General features: G+C 29.5%; 1 protein-coding gene across 1 annotated transcript; it reads left to right on the forward strand.

Annotated features, from left to right (window-relative positions):
- The first annotated feature begins 10,698 nt into the window (after positions 1–10,698).
- Positions 10,699–15,542, forward strand: LOC103500682 (proteasome subunit alpha type-6). The gene is made up of 9 exons (XM_008464067.3): positions 10,699–11,033; positions 11,689–11,783; positions 11,881–11,962; positions 12,297–12,393; positions 13,622–13,680; positions 13,801–13,883; positions 14,514–14,609; positions 14,795–14,854; positions 15,120–15,542. The coding sequence occupies exons 1-9, from the start codon at positions 10,958–10,960 to the stop codon at positions 15,210–15,212; spliced, it is 741 nt and encodes a 246-aa protein (XP_008462289.1). The 5' UTR covers positions 10,699–10,957; the 3' UTR covers positions 15,213–15,542.
- Positions 15,543–16,238: the final 696 nt, after the last annotated feature.

Raw genomic sequence — 16,238 nt, forward strand, 5'->3', positions numbered from 1 at the left:
AGAAGATGAATATAATTTATCCTTTATTTTTTTCCTTTGTATGAGGACAAAAAACGGAGGGAAATATTGCTTTTAAAACATATTGACCAATGGGTGTGAACCACGTGGAATAATGAGAACGTCTTCACCGAGTTGTTGCGATGCCAATTGGGGAAGTTACGTTCTTAACCTTCGTTAAAATAATCTGCTGCGGTATTCATTAAGTCTTGTACCGTACCCTTCATTATGAGATTTTGCCACGTCACGGTGTAAATTTTCAATAAAAAACAACAAATTAATGTAAATTTTCAATAAAAAAACAATTTATGATAATATAATTAATATTATTATATTTTCTAAATCGTAAAAATACCAAAATAATTTTTGATAATAAAATCGATGGCTCTCTCATGTTATTTGATAGCCGTCTCATATCATTAATTACTTGTCATATTTGTCGATGCAAAAAAATGTGCTATGTGCTGTTTTTTCTAAATCGAATATCTATCTAATAATTTTATTTTATTTTATTTTTTGTCGTTTTGGATTATGAAAAAAAATTAATATTTATCTCTTCCCTTCCAAATTATCTTAAAACTAATTTTTCTAATAATTAAAAAATTGATTTAATTATTAAAAATAAAACAACTTATTCTATAATATCTCAAATCTAACTTGTTCGAGTTCCATCTTATTCAAAAATACTTAAAATTAAGGAGTAAGGATAAATTAAAATGTATATCTAACGAGTGAGAATAATAAATTAAATTATATATCTAACAAGTGAGATATGTTAAAAGGCTCACGTACGGTATGTAACGTAATCAAATAGACACCTACCACGATTTATTTGAGTTATTACTTATAAAAATGACTTAGGTAAATGAGATTAGAAATATATAAGATGATGAAACGGTTGGAATATTCAAAATGTAAGATGATAAGGAATTGAAAAATAGTTTAGGTAAGAAAATAAAGAAATAGATGCATTAATTGTCAATGGGCTACATGTCATTCAATCAAGGGATGTGATTCTTAATTTCTGCTCCAAGTCAATTATATTGTTTTATATCGTGACATTAGACACATCAAGCAACTATAGATGCCAATTTGTTTTTTTATTCTTTTTCGTTACCAAATTAAATATGTATACATTTTTATTATTTTTCTTTTTACAATGTCAAACACTTCTATATATATATATATATATATATATATATATATATATATTATATAGAGAGAGAGAGACAGAGATGGGATTTTGAGGACTTAATTGTGAGATTATTTTCGTATTAAAGTTTTCGAGAATGTGCTATTTTCAAAATCTTTGACATTAGTGATAATGGGCTAACATAATCTGATGGACAATGATTGCAATGCAATTAATAATTAATAATATTTTTTAGTCAATTTTACAATATTATTATTTTTGTTGGAAAGTAATTTCTTCGTATAATGATTACAAATTAAGTAGACTTGTATTTATAAATTATAGCAAATCGATTAAAACAGTATTTTGACCAAGTTTTTAGTTACTTGTATATGAAGAAAATGTAAATTTTATTATATATATATATATATATATATATATATATGAAATATGAGTTCGATCAAAACGAGCTTAACTGAACGGTTATTAACTGAATGGTTATTAATAAGACAGTTCTCCAATTTTATATAATGGTTATATAAAAAATGATTTTTTATTTATTATTTTTTTAAAATCAAAGGGACCGTTTCAACTTTCAATAACATAATTTAGAATGTCCAATGGAATAGATATATATCATCAAAGTATTGCCAACATTAAAAAACCAATTACTATTAATAGTGTGATGGGAGAAAACTATACATTAAAAGTACTTTTTACTCGGCTATAAGAGACACGAGTGAATCTTTTCAATACAAAAAGTCAAACACATCAACGACATATATTTTGAAAGACATCCTTGTTGGACAAAAAATGTCCACAAATTAATCATATGTTATACTTACAAGTTGCATATATATATATATATATATATATATATATATATATATATATATATATATATATATATATATATATATATACATATATATTAGCATTAGGACCACCATTTATATCTTTTATATATATATGTATATTAGTCTACAAATACATTGGGTATGATGTAGTCAAATCGTAAAGTACCTTTATTGTGATCTTGATCTACCAACATTTACATTTTGTCTCGACTCATTGAAACACCAAGAGGACTTTTTATGGTTTGTTTGGTCCAATCTACATCCCATTTTATATTTTTAGATTTAAATACGAGTATGGAAAAATAATCAAATTCTATTTATAAAAATTGTTTCTTTCAAATAGTGCATATGCTGAAAACAATATTCCGTATGTTTTTGAAATAAAACACTTTGTTAGTTGAGTTATATATACTCATTTTATGTTTATAGATTTAAATGTATGTTTGAAAAATAATCGAATTATACTCACGTAGTGTAGATGTTGGAAAACAACGTTTTGAATTAAAACATTGTGTTAGTTGAGTTATGCTCGTTTTATTTTATATTTTAAGATTTAAACATATTTAACAAATAATCTAATTATATTTCTGAAAATTGGTTTATGTTATTATTATCATTGTGTGATCCAATTAGTACAAATAACGAAGAAAAAAAATGTTCATTTTAAAATAAAATATAATGTCAATTGAGTTATGTTTGTTTTGATATATCATATCGACATTAAATTTTAAAATCAATTAGTTAGTTTATATAACAAAAACAATAATATATGTTTATTAATTACAAATTTGTTGCATATAGTTAAGGATTAATAAAGGCAATGTCATATAGGTCTATGTTGGGGGAAGAATTGGATACTTGGGTTCTATCAAATCAATAATTAGCTATTGATCTATATTTATGATACTCGTTGAAAAAATGCACATAAATGCTTCCTATCAATTTAAGTAAGTTAAATGTTAGCATCAATGGGAAAATAACAAAAAGAATAAAAAGAAATGACAATATCCAATGATTCTTAACTTTTCTTCGACCTTCAAACAAAGAACACCAATACAAATACATCCATGTTCCAATAATAATAACAACAACAACAACGATTTAGTTTTGTGGTTAAAATATGATTTTGTTTTTCTCTTTTTTGTCTGGTCTTCTTTCTTTTCATAAATCTTAAATCTAGTTTCTCAAAATTTACGTGTATTCAATTTTATTGAATAATAACAATAACTTTCATATAAAAAAAATCAACGTGTAAGAATATTTTTTTAAATTTGTAATAAATAAAGGGATTTTTTTTAAAAATACATCAAAGCAGCAAAATATTTACAGCGTATGGAACAATTTTAAAAACATAAATGCTCACAGGCCCATAATGCAAAATATAAAAAATGTCTCGCGATTAATTGGCATCCAGCGCACGTAAACAATCGTTTAGATTTGACTGTTATTTCCTACACGATAATTTATTAGATTTGGTAGGACAATGGAAAGAAAAAAATCGCAGAAGTGGAGAAAGAGAAGAAAAACAACGAAAATAAAAGACAAACTTGAAATACTAAAAAAAAAAAGATCAATTTCATAAGTTTTTTATTTTGTTACACGATCATGAATATTTTATAAAAATTAATCATATAGACTAAAATATCTCAAATAATTAACATAAATACATAAAACAAACAAATTACAAATCCTAATTTTAATTTTGTTTTATAGAAAACATCATTATTAATATATATAGAGTAAAGAAGAATTAAAAAATATAAAATACAAAAAACGAACATATATTTAAATATCACTCCAGACGTTTGTTGCTATATTATAAATGAAAACAATATAGCATATGTCGTATTTGATCCTTTGAAACAGAGAACAAATACACCAAGAACGTACCATGTAAAATTATTATAATCTATTGTTTAAACGGTTACTTTAATTAACATTTATCATCTTAATTAAATAGTAACCACACAACGCTTTTAAGACTATGATCAAATAATTGAGCAAAAGCATGAACTCCGAAAACGAGAGTAGGCAGGGCCGCATGGGATTACAGCCGTAAGAAGAGAATTAAAAGAATGAAAAAGTGTAGGAATAATTATGATAATTAATTAAAAAAGTTTCCCACTTTAATAAAACACAACTCTACGTCTAATCTCTGTCTCCTCCTTCTTTTGACAAACAATAATGACAATTAGCCCACGATTAACATGGCCTTCTCATTTATCTTTATCGGTATAGTTTTTATTTAGATCTAAACAATTTTACTGTTCATATTTTGAATTTTGTTTCAATTTGCATTTTTTTTTAATTTTAAGATTTATATTTTTAATCTAAATTTTTACTAAATACTTATTTTTTTCTTTTTCTTTTTAATTTTTTTTTACTTCTTTAAAGAAATTAAAATTTACTTTGCAATTATTTTAGAGTAATTAATATTTATGAAATTTTGTATGTTACGAAATCAACAATTAAGCAATGAAAAAATTTATAAAGATCGACATATAGATATACACGATTCACCACACAGTGTTATTAAAGAGTGTTTCAATATACAAAATAACATAACTAGATTGAAGAATATATATATATATATATATATATATATTGCACTTTCCTAAACTCTAAGGTCAAAATCGTAAATAACTCATAATAAATATATATGCTCGATTATGAAAAATAAAGATGAACCATTGTACTAAGTTATCCACGACGCTCACGTGAACAAATTCAAGACATTTCAATGTTTTATATTAAAAATCAGATCAATAAACATTTTGTACTCATGTTATTGTATTTTGTTGCTTATTTTCATATTATTGAGTTTTTTTGCAATGTATTCATAATATCAATACATGTTTCTATCAAATTCAAATCTCCACGTAAACAAAAAAGAAAAAATGTAATGCAAATTGTAAGGGTTGAGTATAATGTTTGAAAAATCAAGTCAATCGACCAAATCAGTCGATTATAAAACGAGAAAGATCGGTCAGGGTCGGTTTTGAAAAATCTCGAATATAGAATTTTCAAAAAATATTTATAAATGTTAAACCAACCAATGACTCTTATGTTAACACCAGTTTAAACATTTACTAAGTCGACTATGATAAATTCGCAACTAATTTATCAAAATAAAACTAACTTCGACGGACCATAAATCACTCGTACAAATTAAATTGCAGTGAGAGAGATAGTGAACAAATGGAAAGAATAAAATAATTAAATTGCAAAAATGTAACAAATTAAACGTGTTTCCTCCTCGGGCAATCAACTATTAATAAAGCGGCGATTAATGGGCGAAGGTGCCGATTAGCGTTGGCAATCGTGTAGAACAAGGAGCATTGGCGGTCCCATCCTGGCGGTCCATCAGTGGACGGTATCACTGACAATTTAGAAGTTTCTTCGGCGTGGGGCGTCGGATGGGCAAACCATCGTAGGACCATCATAGTAACAAGTCCACGTGATTGCAACCCGGAGAAAAGGATCGGCTTGACAAAGAGATCGCTACGGAAATAAATGCAAATGCGACGTCGTAAAGGGACCAAAAACATAAAAATTCGACAAAAACGACTGTGGATCGTTTAAGCTCACGTCGCTTTTTTTGATAATGCTAACCATTAAGAGGCACATCAATTATGGCTTACGATCGAGGAGATTTATACATCAACATTTTACCCATTTTTTAATCCTACACAAATTATTGAAACCACTTAGACCACGTTAACTTTTGATCACTAACACCATTTGAGTTACTTTAGTTCTTTTTTTTTTTTGTAAATATTAAGTTAAGAGATCATTTTGGTTCATGTATTCGAATTGTGGTTAGTTTTAGTCTTACATCTTCAATGTAAGTATCTAGTTTATTGATTTTTTTCTCTTGAAAAGCTATCTTTGATATTTACATGGCATAGCTATGTGCATAAAATTAAATATTTAAAAGTATAAAAACTAAGGGTTTGAGCAAGTTTCTTGGTACACAAATCAAAATATTGTTTTAATCTAAATAATATTCATTATAGGTGATTTTGGACCAAATGCTACGGTTGATAATTAGTGCAAATGGATAAATCAAAATCAACAAGAGGGCTTGATACGAGCCATAAGTGACAAGTACTTAAAACCAAGATCAATGTAGGAAAAGAACCTAGCTCGATCTTTGTGTTAGGCTATAGTGTGTTTGACCTCAACCAAGGTTGAAATTGAGCCTTACCAAATGTCCAACGAGGCATGTTGCCTTGACTCAAAAGATTTGTCTAAGGCATAATATGGCTTAAGGGAAGATGTTCGACTATGGCCAAGACAAACCTTAACAAACATGAAGCCCAACGGAACAATCTAGGTCAATTTTCTTTATAAGTACACAATATCACTTTTCTACTAGTTTCCACATTGAACATTGGCATATGATTATTTTTCCTTTACTGAATAGGCTATTTATTTTCTTAGCTATAAATTTATCCTCAGTGTTACGTGAAAGTTTTATGCATTTTTTCATTATTCAAAATCCAACCTCAACAATACCATGAATGATAGTAATGATAAAATGTCTACAATATCTCGATATTTGCTTTAACGAAATAAAAATGAAATTTGCTACTTTAATTTGTTCTTCCTTTTAATTATTGTACAAATTGTCCTGATGAAGTTTTGCCTAACTTTTGTTTTTCTTGATTTTTTGTCCACTTCTCTTTCAAAATAAAGAAAAAATTGTCTATTTTGATTATGGAATTCATTTTCTTCCTTCTCTTACCCATTAAATTATTTGAACTTTAGGTTGTTCATTTTTCATGTTTAGTTAAAAAAATAGTTAAAAATCAAAATTTTCCATATTCAAAACGACTTTAAAATATAATTTTAACTATTCGAATGTCATTTTTAATAATATAAATATTGAAGTGTTGAAAATTTCACTTTAGAAAAATCAAGAATCTCACATTGAGTTACTTTTTTAATTGACAATTGGCATTGAAATGGAAACTCATACTACCAAATATGGTATCATAGTCCATAAAACACAAATGAGTATATTAATTTCAATAAAATAAAAGAATAATCGTAAATATAGCAATTAAATTCAAAGTAATTAAGTATATAACAACATTTTTTAAAAATAGTAAATATAGCAAAATATGTCAAAATCTATAAATAATAAAATTCTATCACTAATAGATAATTTGGCAAATATTGGTCTATTACTGATAAATTCATAAGAGTCTATCAGCGATAAAAGTCTATTACTTATTATTGATTTTGCTATATTTATCATTTTTAAAAAAAATTTTGCTACATACTTAATAATTATTAAAAAAAAAAATGCTACCCATTGTAAACCACCGAGAATCCAAACATGAAAACCCATAGACGATTCAAATTATTTATAACATATATTTAGAATCTAAAATATATATATATATATATATATATATATATCCAATTGGACATTGGCTGGTCTACGAATAAAATTAAAGTATATTATTCATAATTAACAATACCACATCACCACCAACTCCACGATTAAAAACAAATTCTTTTTCTAAAAAAAGTTTTCCCACATGATTTTATTTATCTTTTTGCTTTTTTAAAACAATTTGCTGATATTCCTTTAAGACCATAATAGAATTAAGAAAAGGTACAGCCTAATTAATCTGTATGTTCTTTTTAAAAAAAAAAAAAACAATAATAATAAATAAATAAATAAAATTTAGATCATTCAAAATAACAAATTAGACAAGAAAAAATAAAATAAATTTTTTAATTTTCATGTAACAATAGAATTATATTTTTTGAGGGCCAGATCTAAATCTCCATTTTTATTATTACTTTAAAAAAAGTATATAAAATTAATAATTGTTCTATTCACATGTGTATGGATAAGATGGTCAATGGGTCATTTTCAATCTAAATTACTACAAGCATTGATTTCATGGTTTGTTTGACAACTGAAAAAGCTACTTCTTTTGTCAATATATATTTGAAATGGAAATGCCAAACTTTCTGCCAATTTTGACCAACCAATCAATGCTAAGAATAAAGTATGAAAAAAAAAATGTTTTAAATTTTATTTTAATTTTCGCGTTTGTTCAATTTTAGTCTTTGTACGGATTTATTTTATCTATTTTTAATAAATCTTGTATTGTAGTTATTGTTAAAATAGATTGAATCATTTACGATAATTTTCATGTGAAAGTACAATAGAGTAAGATATTGTTAAAAGAAAAATTATATTAAAGGACAAATTTTTAAAAAATATTTACAAATATAGTAAAATATCATAATTTATTTGTGATAGATCAAGTAGACTATTATATGTGTCTATCGTAATACTGGTTTATCGCAATTCATCATAAATAGACTGCATATCTAGATGTTATCAAGATACTTAAAATGTTATCAAGAAATTAAAAGCAATGAAAAATTTACAAATGAACTAACATTATGGACTAGCTTTAAAGTTTATCGAAAGTTCAAAGATGAAATTTTAGTATTTGAAATTAAATGACCAAATCGATATTTTAACATAAGTAAATAATTTTTTTAATAATATTATTTTAACAAGTAACGACATAAATAGTGAAGAAAGAAAAATATTTTGTGTTGACACGCATGCCATATCTTATTTTTTTACTTTGGATGATCAGGTCCATAATTTTTATCCATGATCGATAATTTTCTTTTACCAACTATGTTTTAAAGAAAGACGTTGGTTTAACGACTATATGCTAATCTTACATATTGGATTATATCTCTTATGTTCTTTTTATCCTTAGTTTTTTTTTTTTTTTAATCTACCCTTAATAAATAAAGAAACTAACTTGAGAGAGAGGAAAGAAAAAAAAAAAGGAAAAACTTTGTCACCATTTATTTTGTACCAACCAAAATGTACCATAATAAATAATGGGTAAGAAGTATGAGGTGTTATTTGATTTTGATATGATATGACATGACATGACATGACATTTGGTTAACAAATAACCCCAAATTTATACTCTTTTCTCCTTCTAGGATAGGTCTCTATATGTCACATGCCCATTCATTTTCTTGCTTTCTTTCAATGAACCTCTATTATTATTACTTTTATGTTGTTTTTTGTTTTTTCTTGGCCTATGTATTACAAATGGGGTCATTTGTTTTTAATCCAATGTCCCATTCAAATCATCAAAGTTATGGTTTGGAAAGATTCCCAGACTTTTCCTTTCCACAATTTTAATCATGGTTTGTATTGAAAAAATGTTTTACTTTACCTTGTTTGTTTTAGAGGAAAGATAGAATCGATTTCAGTATGTGAAATACAGTGGACTGTAATTCTAAGTCTGTATTTAGATTATGATTTCGATTTATGATTCTATTACATTTTATTCCCATTGTTTTCCCATTTAATAGTCTTGTGAACGACTGTTTCAGTAATATTCGTTTCTAATAGTTTTGATAGTCTCCAAAATAAGTCATAGGGTATAGTGGAATGCGAAAGAGATTTGAGTATGAGATAACAATAGCCTTCTAAAGTCGAAGGTATTGTTGGACGAACCTTGACTTTAATTTGTAGATGCTACTAAGAAATATTATATCAAATTTACATTTCGATATGATAGGTTATCTACTCTTAAACTATAAATCCTTTGTCTTGAATAAATATACATAATTTTGCCATGTCATACAATACAAAACATATAAGAATCCTACACTTATTTATTTTATTGGAAAGCAAATATACAACGTTCTTTCCCGTTCAATACATACTTATTTAGATCAAGTTATTTATTTATAATCAAGAAGTGTACCTAACCATTTACTTACTCGTTTTTTAATCATTGAATGAAAATTGTCAACCAACTAATAAGATTAATTTTGTTGATTTAAACCTACTACTATATGACAAATAAACACAATTTTTAATATTTTACACAACCCATAGAAAGATTATAAAATACAACTCAATCTTCCATATGAGTTTGACCTTAGAATACATTAACGAACAAAACCACAAATATGATATAAGCGATAGGGCATACTTGATATCATGTCTTATCTTACAAATTAAATTACAAATATAATTATATACAGGATAATGGAGGTTATGATGAAAAGTATTTACGATATTTTTATCAAACAATGGGTCATGTTTACAATATTTTATTGAATCAATTTGTAAAGTTAAGGATTAAAGTTATTTTATTTTATTTTTCAAACGTGATGAATCAAAATTTTAATTTTGACACAAATTTCAAAATGATTTAGAAATGGATTGATGGGGAACGAAAGATATATTATTAGTTCAGCATTAATGGATGATTCTTTTATACGAAATTACTTTTTAATTGGGCCATGTTTTATGGGCCAATGTATCGGAACTGATTTGATTGGCACATACACTCATGGGCCGAATCACTTCAGCCAAGCCCATGTTCAAAATAGCTAAAGCGACTGTAACACGTCTCGATAAATCGAAAAACCAAATCGATTGATCAAATCAAAGTTGATTCGTTAGAAAACAAGAGAGATTGATCAAGATTGGTTTCGAAAAGTTTAATGTTGAATTGACCTGACCTGATAAAAATCGATCGAACAACCTTTATTTGTCGACGTCGAGGTTGGTTTGGGTTGGTTTTTTCAAAAAACCGACTTTGACCGATCGATGGTCATCCCCAAATTATTCGAATTTTTTAATATTGAAACAATTTACGATATATATAAAAAAAAACTTAAATAGATCAGTAGAGCAATGTGTTTGAATATTTTGTTACTTTTCAAAATGAAAAAATAAAATAAAAAAAAAAAGAAAAAAAAGGAAAAAAGGAAAAAAAATATAAAATATATAAAAAGTGACTTCTGCTCGGGGCTGCCTGACTGAGCGGTTTTCTTGGCGAGAAAGCTTTTGCGCGGCTCCATCGTCTATATTCATATTCTTCGAGCTCTCCATTTCCCCCCCCACACACCCTAAACCCGTCGAAGCCCTAATTCATCCGAACTAGAAGCCATGAGCCGTGGAAGTGGAGGAGGTTACGATCGTCACATTACTATTTTCTCACCCGAGGGCCGCCTATTTCAAGTCGGTATGTATGCAATTCCTCTTCGATCTTCTTTTCTTTTTTTACTCCTTGTTTCGATCGAATCAGTTGAACTTTCTACTACGGTTTGACACTTACAATTAATGTTCAAGAATGGTTGTTCCTGAAGTGATTCAGCTTGAATGTTGAAATCTCTCGTTACAAGAAAGGAACATCTCCCTTCTGAACTGTGATGGATGGTGTGGTAACCGATGCGGATTAATTAAACGTATTCGGTGTAGTTTCTCATTTCTGGGTTTAGTATATAATACCGCTTGGGAACGTCAATTTTTTTTTTTCTGTTTCCTGCTTCCTGCGGGAAATCTAGGTTTTTCTCATATACGTGTAATTTAGGATGTTGCCTTTGATCTGTGTGAACATTAGTCTTTCATTGAGTGCGTGTATGTATTAAATTTTTTGGAAACTATTAGACAAAGCCTTGGATACTGGTTTTGCTTTTAGTGACTTCATGTATTAGAAAAGATTACACAATGAATTGTTTCCAATCAGTAAATTTTTAGAAAATCTAAAGCGATGGCGTTCCGTTTATCAAACATTTTTCCATGTGGGTTTGAGTTTTAGGTTGTCACTTTGTTGGTAATGTTATAATTTCATGACTTGTTTATCTGTTTGTTTTTTTTTGGTTGAAATCATCAACTAGAATATGCTTTCAAGGCTGTGAAATCTGCCGGAACTACCTCGATTGGTGTCAAAGGGAAGGATTCGGTTTGCGTTGTGACTCAGAAGAAGGTCCCTGTGAGTATTATTGGGCTGGCCATGGCACTTCCGCGACTCTCTTCCGTCTGAGCTTAATATTTCGTTCCACTTATAATAATTTTCCTTTTTCTTGCAGGACAAACTTTTGGATCAGACAAGTGTAACTCACCTTTTCTCCATTACTAAGTATCTGGGCTTGCTCGCAACTGGCATTACAGGTTTTTTTTCCTATCCTTTCGCCAACTAGTTATTCAATAATGAATCATAATTTGAGAAATATTTCTTTTCCTATGCTTGTATCAACTTCAAAATCAACTGATGGCAATGATGAAATAGTATACATTGAGATGGCAACTTATGATAAATTGGGTCAAGAAGACTCCCTTGACTCCTAAACCAGTTTTTTTTTTCTATGAAAGACGTGTTTCTCTACACTACACTGTACTGTTATAATTTCAAAGTATCACACATAAAAATGCTTCACTGCAAAAATTTACTTTTCTCATATTTGAATGATGAAATATTCGTATCCTCTTTCTATATGCCATTCAGCTGATGCAAGATCACTGGTTCAACAAGCAAGGAATGAAGCAGCGGATTTCCGTTTCCGATATGGCTACGAGATGCCAGTGGATGTATTGGCTAAATGGTATTCTGATTATTTCTTTCTAGAATATTTTCTTTGCTTTTGAGTAATCAATTACTTAGGCAGTGCTGGTCGATTGTTTGTCTTAAATTATTGGCAATAGTTTGTGGGGGATGGTAAGGACACCTTCTTGGAGGATAAATGGGTGGGGGAGGATTCCGTTTGTTCTGTTTATTCGCACCTGTATCATCTTTCCTTGTCCAAAAGTTGTACCATCTCGGAGCTTGTGGTGAGATCCAAGAATTATATGTCTTTCTCGTTCGGGTTTCATCATAACATGATCAATAGGGAGACGATGGATGTGGCCTCTCTTATTTCCTTACCCGAGGGGTTCACTGTTAGAGAGGGGAGGAGAGATGCTCGTGTTTGGATTCCTAATCCTAATCGGGAATTTTCTTGTAAATCGTTGTATGGCTGTTGGTGGATCTCTCTCCCCCTAAGGAGTTGATCTTTGATGTGGTTTGTAGGACGAAGGTTCCAAAGAAGGTTAGTTTCTTTGTCTAGCAGGTTTTGCTTAGCCGGGTTAACACTGTTGATAGGCTTATTAGGAGGACTTTGCTTGTAGGGCCTTTTTGTTGTTTACTGTGTCGGATGTTGAGGAAGATCTTGATCACCTTTTTTGGGATTGCCATTTTGCGAGGTCTGTGTGGTGCTCTTTCTTTCAGGAGTTTGGTGTTAGTGTTGTTGGCTCAAGGAGCCTTAGAGCGACGATTGAGGATTTCCTTCAACATTCTCGGTTTAATGAGAAGGGGGGCTTTTTATGGCTTGTTGGGGTGTGCGCTATTATTTGGGATATTTGGGGTGAGAGGAATGATAAGAGTGTTTAGGAATAGAGAGAGGAGGCATAGTGAGATTTGGTCGTTGGTCAGATTTCACGTCTCTTTGGGCTTCGATTTCGAAGAACTTTTGTAACTATTCTATAGGCAACATTTTACTTGGTTGGTCCCCCTTCCTTTAAAAGAGTGGTTCTGTGGGCTGGGTTTTTTTTTTAAGCCCTTGTATTCTTTCATTCTTTCTCAATGAAGTGGTTGTTTTCATCTAAATTATTGGCAATAGTTAACCAAGTTACAATATTTCTCTGAAGTTTAGACAAGGCTTTTAAACACAACACTCTTATGGAAGTATTGTGTCAATAGTTCTTTTCAAGTTAGATACATGGATATCAATCAGTGAGTTTTGGAAGATGATTGCGGGAGCTAGACTAATGTTGTTGGAATTAATGGTCTTGCAGGATTGCTGATAAATCACAAGTCTACACCCAGCATGCCTATATGAGACCACTTGGAGTTGGTTGGTTTCTGGTTTATTTATCTTTTTATTAGATGCATATAATGCGCTTGCTTAAAACTCTTACTATTATCATGTTTGGGATTAGCAATTTCTTTTTTCTTACTTCTGTATTTCCTCTAGTGGCAATGGTTTTGGGGATTGATGATGAGTATGGACCTCGCCTTTATAAATGTGATCCTGCTGGTCATTTCTTTGGTCACAAGGTAAGTGACCTTTTAGAACAAAAATCCTTGGCTCTGGAATTTTACATATCAATTTACCGTATGTACCTGTGTTCAAAAATAGGGTTTTTATTATGGTTGTTCTTAACATTTATTTTCCTGATTAATTTATAATAATTAATATTAAAATAAATATTGCTTCATCTTTTCACTTTAGAAATTAAGGCTTCTGTTGGGAGGATAAGGAAAAATACTTCTATTGTCTTGCTTCCAAGGAATCCTTGCTTCGAATAGCATTTATTTATATACTAGTATGGATATCTTTTGATTTTTTTTTTTTTTTTTTTTTTTTTTTATGTTATGATAAATTGTTTTCAAATGTTTTACATGCTATTGTTTTGGGAACCATTGCTATTTAGAGTACATTGCACTTGTGCTGCTAGACAATCTACCTGATTTGATATTGGTTGAAGAACGTGGGTTGACTTTTTAAGAATGACTCATTCTTTCTTAAAAACAGAGAAAACGATTGTTTTAATTTCTTAGTTGCTCCTATATAACCAACTATACTTGTTTGTTATGTACTCCATTGGTTTAGTTCGTTTTTACCTCTTGAACTTATTATTATACGGTTAACCATGTGAACAAGACTTCAACAACTATGTGATTTAGGCCACTAGTGCTGGACTTAAGGAGCAGGAGGCTATTAATTTCTTGGAAAAGAAAATGAAGAATGATCCTGCTTTTACTTATGAGGAGACTGTGCAGGTAGATCTCATTTCATTTCAAATGTTTAGACTGTCTACCAGTCAAATAGTCATATATGGGAGGAATCACCCGTATTTGTCCATAATTATTTTTCTTAGAGAGAGAAATGAGGACTTAATTCATAACATTTCAGACACGTTATGATTATGACTACATTTTGATGCCGATTTCTCTCTTGTTCTTAGACTGCAATTTCTGCTCTTCAATCAGTGCTGCAAGAAGACTTCAAGGCCAATGAGATTGAGGTATTTAAATTTCATCTTCTCTTCTCCAACAAATATGCTTGAGAATCTTAGATCCGTAGATTCTATCAAATGGAATGTTACATTATTGGTCATTAATCAAAATTCTGATATGACATGCTAGCTTCCACTATGTTGACAATTAGTTATGTATAATGTTAATTGCCATTGGCAAAGGATGCGCTGTATTCCACTGTATGTATGTTACTCAAGTCAATCGCATCTTAATTATGAAGATAACTCAAATGCATTTATACAACGTTTATAGGTGGGAGTGGTTAGATCGGAGAATCCCATCTTCAGAGTGTTGACCACTGAAGAAGTTGATGAGCATTTGACTGCCATTAGTGAGCGAGATTGATCAACGTGATTAGTATGAAGCTCCCTGGACAAGCATATCAACAACATCCACCGCCTTTGTTTCAGCAGTCGGTTATCAATGCGTTGTGTGCTTTATATATTCAAGCTCTCGAGGTAGTATTTGCTTTTGAATCGTTGTAGACATGGTGGTATTTCTATTTTGTTTTACCATTACCTCAAAGAACACTCTCCTTTAGAATTTGTATTTTCATATTTTCAGAGGAACTCTCAGTCGTGTTACATTATTTAACACATAGAACAAAGTCTTTTGGCTATAAACATGATGGGAATTAGATTTCAGAGACAGAAAGGTTTCTGGATGGCTTGAAAATATCTCGTATCACAACTGTTGCACATACTCCTATTGATAATTCGACACGTCACTAATGATATGTTATTTGATTATACCGGTGGGGAATTGTTCTTAAATGAATGAAGGTAGTAGTGTTGGACTAGCTTTTCAAGGCTGCTAATAATGATGAGAGGTCTGTCTCATCATTTTATTGATTAAAGCAGCGTAGAAAGGAAAAAACCAAGTTTGTTTGATGGGGGCATAGATTTGATGGGAAATGTATTTTGGAGCATTCGTTGATAAAAATTAAAAGCTATATTATAATTATAAATGATGTCTTTATCAGCATTGTATGTTAGAAAGCAAAAGCAATAATTTCTACTCCTGATATTGGCAAATCCCCTTGGTCCACTCATTTCTCTCATCGTTATTATTATTAACATAAGATATTAGTGGACACAAAGACTAGCCGACTTTCATAATCAAAGATTCAAATCGCATCTTTTTTATTCAGCATCATCTCTCAGGTATATGCTCCTCTCCTCTCTTTCTACAAATGTTAAACCATCCATGATTTTTTTGATAGATTAATTGTAATGAATTAGATTTCTTGCGTTCGACTGTATTTACTTAAAATTATAAATAATAATAGCACTATTAAAAATAGTATTGGTTAGTTGAGTTTACGTAATTTTGGATTGATCACTCTCCACTCAAGTAGATTGTATTATTTAA

This window comes from Cucumis melo, chromosome 1 (genome assembly GCF_025177605.1).
Source record: "Cucumis melo cultivar AY chromosome 1, USDA_Cmelo_AY_1.0, whole genome shotgun sequence".
NCBI classification, from domain to species: Eukaryota; Viridiplantae; Streptophyta; class Magnoliopsida; order Cucurbitales; family Cucurbitaceae; genus Cucumis; species Cucumis melo.

Bases quoted from the DNA above. Each gene is read 5' to 3' on its own strand.
- LOC103500682 (XM_008464067.3), top strand. From the start codon at position 10,958: ATGAGCCGTGGAAGTGGAGGAGGTTACGATCGTCACATTACTATTTTC. The intron at 13,681-13,800 runs GTTGGTTTCTGG...TATTTCCTCTAG, and splicing joins TATGAGACCACTTGGAGTTG to TGGCAATGGTTTTGGGGATT. The intron at 13,884-14,513 runs GTAAGTGACCTT...TATGTGATTTAG, and splicing joins GTCATTTCTTTGGTCACAAG to GCCACTAGTGCTGGACTTAA.